This window comes from Austrofundulus limnaeus, unplaced genomic scaffold (assembly GCF_001266775.1).
Source record: "Austrofundulus limnaeus strain Quisiro unplaced genomic scaffold, Austrofundulus_limnaeus-1.0 Scaffold105, whole genome shotgun sequence".
Lineage (NCBI taxonomy): Eukaryota > Metazoa > Chordata > Actinopteri > Cyprinodontiformes > Rivulidae > Austrofundulus > Austrofundulus limnaeus.
This window is the reverse complement of record NW_013952507.1, coordinates 1,032,164-1,039,998: the sequence shown is the minus strand read 5'-3', so window position 1 is coordinate 1,039,998 and position 7,835 is coordinate 1,032,164. Positions and strand designations below refer to the sequence as shown.

Below are 7,835 nucleotides of genomic sequence, written 5' to 3'. Positions count from 1 at the left end.
CCCTCACTAAAAATCGAAGCTTTTGTTACCCGTTAGCCACGGTTTACCATGCCGAACAGCTGCTGTCTGTGTCTTCCTGTAAGTATGATGCGGTCGTAATGCATTCACACTCTCAGAAGCACTGTTTCAGGTAGAAAAATGTTTTAAATCATATATTAATAATAATAAAAACAAATGTAATTTGAATCTGACTTGTGTTACTGCATTATCTGTTTTGAACTTGTAGAATGGCCTTTTCTCCTTTTTAATCTGAGATTAAATCTGAATTAAAGGTTGTTTTATAATGAATGTGCCTTAGGCCATTTGAGAAATTGTTTTGTTTGATATACATTAAGACATATTTGTTTAAGAGTTTATTTCAAATAATATAATTCACAGTGTCATTTGGTTTTGGTCTTGTTTATTTAGGTTATGATCTTACTCATTTTTGACTAGTCTTATCTCCTGGCAKGTTATCGGTTATTATCGGTTATCGGTCCATTAGAAGGAGAAAGTTATCGGTATCGGTTCATAAAATAAGTTATCGTGCATACTTGTTTTTATAATATAATTTAACGCACGTTTATATTTAAGCATAGAAATAATAAGTATTTTTTTCCTACATCGAGCACATTCCCGAAGTCTAGCAAATAGGGCATGTGCAGATGAGCTGACGGTACGGATCGTGCTACCGGGACGGATCGGGCAGCCACTCGGGAAGCGGACTGCGAGAGAGAAATATAGTTCTTTCTTTTTATGTGAAACAACACACCAAAGGTTAGCTTATCGATCCGGTCAAAATTCATCACGTGGACCTGGTGCTGGACAAATACTGGGTTTTGGTAMCATCCCTACTTATTAGACTGTGCTTCATCTTTTTTTTTTCATGGTTTGACCAAAACAGTYACAACTTACTCTAAAACTCTGGATTAAAAATCTTTTGAGTGAGTTTTATGCCTTTTTTCATTTAAAAACATGTTGAGCATATAACTGGAGCAAATCCTGTGACATATTCAGTTCCAATGAAAAACAATTTCCAACAATAAAACCTAATTATAACTAATTCCATCATGATTAGATGCTAATGAGTCTTGTTTTGTGTCTTGTGTAATACTGACCCCAGGTTATCACCACAGAGCAGTGTTATCTGTAATCATCAGTGATTAAATCACTGTTTTACTGATAGAGAGCATTGTTGCAGTATGTCCTGTTTAATAGCTTTTACATGATGGCAGTTCACTTTTTCCAGCCTTTACACAGTCACCACTTTATATTCAGTTTGCAAAATCATCACTTTTCTTTCTTTAGAAAGAAAAAAAAATCCTTTAAAAGCTGCAGCTTGGTGACTTTACAYGTATTGATCTTGGTTAGTCTTGCATAGACACGTCTCGGGTTTCTCTGCCCACACGGTGGAAAGAGCCGACTGAAGCTTTCACGATTCAAGTGAAAAACTTGTATTCCCTTTAATTAGTAAGAACTGTTAGTCTCGCACCTCRCWGCTTTAATCTCACTCGTTCTTTTGAGGAAAGTTCCACAGATCTGTGACTAATTACAAAACCCATGCATGTGTAAAGTTTTTGTCAAAGTTTTCCAGCTTATTAGCAGAASCTGACCAGCAGGAGTCAGTGCTGATGTTCCACCACAGGCAGGCGTATTTAAAAGGCACCGACTGGTCTTAGCTGGGGCTAATTTTACAGACTTTCTTTTTCAGTTGCGCCCTTTAAAGTCAGCGCTCAGGGTGTTGTAATGACCTTGAAATTGTTTGAGACTTTGCCAAGAGATCAGAGGGACATTAAAGGGAAGCTGGGCTGGATAATGCGGTGAAATGGAAGGACACAGGGMTGATCTCTGCTGACCTGAAATGTCTTTTCTTGAAGTAACTTCAGACGGGTGGCATCCCTCCCAGCTCTTTGTCTGACATCCAGRGAGTCAGGGAACATTTCACTGACGTGAATCCATTTAAATGCTACGTTACAGCGCCAATTGGATCACTGCAGGTTGATGTATAAAATATTAAAGAGAGCTTTGCTTCACTTGAACCACCAGCAGTACTCATTGTGATTGTCTGCTTTGCTGCACTTGAACCACCAGCAGTACTCACTGTGATTGTCTGCGGATGTACAGACAGTGCAGCTTTTCATTGCTGTTGGCAACACATCAAAAAGCTGTCGACTCTTGTGCTGCGCTCACTGCAGACCTGCTGGATCTTCTCCTGTCAGTCACTGGTTTAAACCTGATACAATTCTGTGTCTTAGCGGGGGRAAAATCTGACCAAAAGAATGCAGAAAAACCTGAATCACGATACGTTGTGGTTTTAGACACAAAGCTGGTCATTGAGGAGGCGTGTACAGTATTTTTCAGTTTGTTTCCACAATCACGTAACCATTGCCTTTAGTTGTTATGAAAATGCTGTTATATCAAAAATAAATAAATTAACTTTCCATCATAGTCTTTCTAATTGCCTTGAATATGGCATGTCTTTTTAAGGACCTCCTACCGTTTCTGACACTCCCACTTCAGCACGTCTTCATAACAGTGCTACATGTCGTTTAAAATCTTTTGTAGGAGCGTTGTATTTTGTTGTAAAAAAAGAAGAAGAAGCAGCAACATTATATAATATCAGTTTTGGAAAATGGCAACTCAGGATACACTTGAATCTAATAAAATGATCYTACGTCAGACTCTGAAAGTAATTTTCTGAAGAACTAGAGCGAGAACAGGGGCTTTAAAAAGATGTTTCAGCTATGAATCTATCTCYCWGTCATCCTCTCATACATATACGTCAATGTTAAGCTACTTTTTTACAAAGAAACTACAAATATAGGTCATTRTGAAGATATGTTTTGCAATGAAATCATGAAAATCYACCATTTTTAAGAGWTGTTTTGCTAGTCTAGTGGAGCTGTGTGCGGGAGGGGGGGCTCTGTGGGGTGGGAGCATGGCTGGGGACAGAGCTCCAGGGAGGAGCTTTAGGTGAGTAGGCGGAGCTTTGGATGAGCAAGCATTTAGGCAGCTCCACATGGCTACAACAGAAGATTCAAGGATTTCTCAAACATGCATGAATGAGTCAAAGCAACACTCTGGGTGTGTTTTTGATGAGGGGAATGATGTGTGTAACATGGTGTAAAGCTAAAAATGTCCGTATTTTTTTTTGCTTCAGGTTTTATTCACCACATTGGTTTTCTTCATTTGCTGCTCAGTTTTCAGTCTCTTTGCTTCGTTAGAAAAAGAGGAAAAGTTTGAGCAGTCGTGTCGTCAACGTTAAACGATGCAGTTTATCTAAAAAGTGCCTAATGCTTCAAATTAAACGTGTAAATCTGTTTGCGCGCCCACCCCCCCTGATTGTAAAGCATGTCAGACAGATGTTTAATCATCTCCTGTGTCTAAGATGGGCGTGTCGCTGGGCTCAGATATATTAGATAAGTGCTGCTACATCTGAAGCTGTTATCAAGGCTAAATAAGCAGAACAAAATGAGCTGAAGACGGCGAGTGGGAGTGCTGAAGTGTTGCACGCTTTCATCTGTCATGATGGTGAAATCTCTCTGTTGGTCGTCTCCGTATCATTCCCTCGCACTTTGAAGTGTCRTGTTGATTCCTATGTTTCTTTCATCCGCCACTGAGCTTTGACTGATTTGTCTTTTCATTCACGCACATCAGAAATGCTTTAGTTTTTATTTTCTCTTTTACTGACCACTTTAATATTCTAACATTAAACCAGTGAGTCACAGTTTTTACACCACACCTTTTATATCGTTTGATTCTATGCTGTTCAACAAGAACAAAGAAGCTTTACGGCTCTAATAAAAGGTTCACGCAAAGTTTTATTTATTTATATTTTGATTGTTTGTTTTGATGCTGTGGTTTAAATCCCACATTTAAACCAGGTGTGGGTATTAAGTGCATTAAGAGTAACAATGATGTTCATGCAGGACATGAATGCATGAGGCTTGAAACATAATCAGGGTTCCTGCAGATCCTTAAAAAGTCTTAAAAGTCATTGAATTCATCAATCCAAATAACATGTCTTAAATCAGTCTTTCAGAAGTCTTAAATGTTAAACATTGTAAATAGGATGATTGTAATTCACCTAAAATATTAAAATAATTGGTAACATTTATTTATTTAAATATTCACATGCAGATGTTCCCCTTTGACATCACTTCCTGTTATTTCACATGCAAATATCTCAACAACTATCCATCTGAGCAATGTGAAATTTGTTTTGTAATATGTTAATAATGTTGTCTTTCCAAAAATGCATTCACTTTTCTTTAAAAATTGGTGTCACGGGCACTTTAAGGTTTCATCTACAGCAAATTGGGGTTAAGACCCCACTGTGGGTCCTAAAACTCCAAATTTTGGGTTGTTAGTGAATTTCCAGACATTAAATTAAGTTTAAAACTGACTGCTAAGAATGTTTCTGCTATAGTTAGATATGGATAAAAACAGTTGGTCTATCAGCAATAGTTTAATACTTAAACAAAAAAAACCTTGGTTTATGAGTTTCTGCTAGGTTTTTTTTTATTGGCATTTGCGTTTATTATGAAATTGGTCTTAAATTTAATTTCACTTGGCATTAAAAAGTGTTAAAAGGTCTTAGATTTAACTTGCCTTAAACTGCAGCAACCCAGATAATGGTTCATCATTTATTGCAGTCCTTTGTGATGATGATGATGATGATGTAAATTTGTGATTTATTGTGCCGTCCAAGTCAGAGCAGAAAGTAAAGAGTTAAAGCTGAAGCTACTCAGTTCTGCTTTTACTGCTCTGTTATTCTTTGAGTTCAGTCTCTCAGCTGCAGTTACTGCTGTTAGAAAAGAGCTAATAAAAAAAACTCAGAGTTAAATATTTGTAATTATACTAGAGCTCCAAGAAACGTAAATATTGGGTTTGGGTTTTAAAAGATAAAAATAAATCGTATTTTTAAGTTATCAGCAGGCTTCAGAGATGTTTAACGATTTACTCGATCCATAATTCGAGCACTTCTTCTCATTCCAGCTCGATTTTAAGCTCACAGACTTCTGATCCACACATTCACCTCCACGTTGGTTTCTTTTTAACCCTTTAAATGTCTCCCGCAGGCGCTGAGTGCCATCAGCGAGGTCGGGGACCTTCTTCAGCTCAAATACTCCCGTCACAGAAAGCAGCCGCGGTCCTTTGACGATGACATCTACGACGACATCGATGACTGACGAAGTGAACCGGAACGGATGTGCACGACTTACAGAACCCCACAATAAAAATGGAAAGCTCCTCTTTTTTGCCTTAAATGTGCCGAACKTTTGTGTTTAAACACTGAAAACAGCTCCTCTGTGCTCTGTTCTTTGTGTCAAGATTTGTTTTAGTTGGTTTTCTGTCGTCATTAAACTCTGGTGTTCAGTTAGTTACAGCATCATTTTCCAGATGTTAAAGTATCAAGTAAGTTAACAAGTTTTTTTTTTCTTTTTCTTTTTACTTTTAAGGATATAATGTGGAATTCAAGTTACACTTTTAACCATTAAAGACTTTTGTTTTAAGTCCGGGACTTTTCATGTTGCTGATTGTTGCACAGAACCACAGATCTTCTGGTTTTATCCCATTCGCCTGTCCGAGGTTTCCTTTTTGGAGATTTTGTTTAAAAATCACATTCCTTGAATTCTTTCAAGGAGCAGAACTATTCTGCAAACGTTTTGCTCCGAGCATGATCAGACCAAATGAGGCTTCTTTTTTTCTTTTTCTTTTCTCTTCCTTTTTTTCAACCACTCCCAGCTATATCAGACAAGTAAAGAAAATGTAGCAAATCAGTTAATTGCAGCGGAACTCTTAGACAGAAATGGTTTCTCTTTTTGCGAGGAAAAATACTTAAGAACCRAAGTTCCTTCTTATTAAAACATTGTTCACGTTTTGTTTATAAAAGCTAAAGCCTGCAGGCACTTTGTGTAACGTGGAGAAAAGTTTCTAACTTCCTGTTGAACTGCAAATTTTTACTTGTAAATAAAAAAAGGCTTCTTTTTTTTTCGTTTTCTAATTGTTTAGATGTGAGATACATTCATCTGCTCTGGAAAATCATACATTTAGATAACTTTTGGGTTGGTTGTAGAGTGGTGGTACTGCCTGAGACCACCCAGATCCAAGGCTGATGGGGAGGTGGGGTCCTCGTACCGTCACCTGTAGAGGACATCATGTTTAGACGAGCTCCTCTGCTCTTTAGTCCTCAACATTCAGATAAAGACCCCTCCAGGGCTTTGACCGCTCAGGCTAAAAAATGTTTTGTATTTGTTTTAGTTTTCCAGATCATGTCAAACTTACATAAACACACTTTCTTCTGTTGCTGTTGTTCAGTTTCTGGTTTTATTTGGTCACTAAGAAAAACCCAGAATCAACCAGATTTCAGTTTGTGTTTGCGTGCACAGTTGCTATGTTGTTCTGTTTCCKCCATGTTTATTTGTGTCTTTCTCTACATGATGTTCATGGCTTGGGGGAAGATCTCAGTCTTGACTGAAGGCAGCTGTTTAACTTGCAGGCGTCGACACTTGCACGTACACACTGCGTGTTTCGCAGCCACTTGTAGTTTAGACGAATGCATGCGCAATATTTACACTGAAGGTCTGTTCTGCTCACGTCTTTCTGTTCAGCACTAGATGCTTGGAGAGCTTTTTTAAAAAATTTACTCTTGTAGATGCAGGCTGATGTTTTGGTTTGGTTTACATATTTAAAGATTTGCACAAAAGGAAATAATCATGATTGTTAAAAAAGGCTATTGTTCCAGATCAGCTCGTGACCTCATGTTTTATTGAGCATAAATGAAACCTTCAGGTTTGTTTTTTTGTTTTGTTTTGTTTTGTTTTGTTTTTGTTTTTTGTTTTTCCATCCATTAAATTTCTTCTGTTCCTGGAAAAAGAACTGGATAAATCAGCCTGAAATCCTGTGTTAAAATGCTTTATTTTATAACTGCTGTAACTTGGATCATGTWGTCACAACAGGTCAAATATTTTCTGATACTAGTGCCTTTAAACAAATTGTTTTCTATGAAGAGAAAAGATGGGACCCCCTGCTTTAGTTCTTTGCGTAGCACTGATTGTGTTGTGTTTGTTGACTCACTAACATGCGTTTTATTCTAACATGCACTAATTGGAACACAGAAACATAAATGTGCCACTATGATTAAAACCTGTGTGAAAATGTACAGTTTATAAGGACTCCTGATTGGTCTTTATGTTACAGGAAACCAATAAAACATTAACCTTGTTTCTGTGATTCASAGCATTTTAAATGAACTGTTTATTCATCAGAATAAATGCTACTATTTTTTGTATTTTAAATGTAAATCTGACTTTAAAGCTAATTTTAACAATGTTACTGTTTCCGTCTGTTTTCAGAAAACTACTTTGGGAGCTGCTGTTACTGAGGTGAATTTATGAATTTACCTCAGATCAATGAAGTATTTAGCTGTGTTCGATTACAATTATTTTCTCCTCAGGCCTGTTGGGCTTTTTAACATCATCCAGATGCCTGAGCAGACTCTACCACTGGCTATGCTTTAGTTTATTTGCACAATAAAAGACATAAATTATATTTAAAGGAACAAAATGTAAAGCACTGGACTAGAAAACCATTTAAAAGATTTTAATAAACTTTAGCGTGTGATAGTTTAGTGAGCAGGGGTGGAGCCAGAGGGGTGGCCGYGGTGGCAGGTCCCACCTCGGCCACCTGATGGGCCACCCCCAAATTAATGAGAAGTGGGTGGGGATCTTGGATTTTGTATTTGCATTTAGATTGTGTTAAAGATTGTTCCCTGACACCATGGCTGTGGCTGTGTCCAAAACGGCAGGCCGGGTCCTCCGAAGGTCGAATTTGTCGGCCGCATACGTCACAGC

The 7,835-nt window shown here is 37.7% G+C and overlaps 1 protein-coding gene across 1 annotated transcript in view; it reads left to right on the top strand.

The window, feature by feature from the left end:
• The window catches only part of LOC106521256 (serine palmitoyltransferase 2), a gene marked incomplete in the record, with an annotated part of 32,337 nt that extends 25,131 nt beyond the window's left edge, over positions 1-7,206 (top strand). The window contains 1 exon segment of the mRNA XM_014013758.1: positions 5,061-7,206. Within this exon segment, the coding sequence (XP_013869212.1) occupies positions 5,061-5,171 (111 nt within the window).
• Positions 7,207-7,835: the final 629 nt, after the last annotated feature.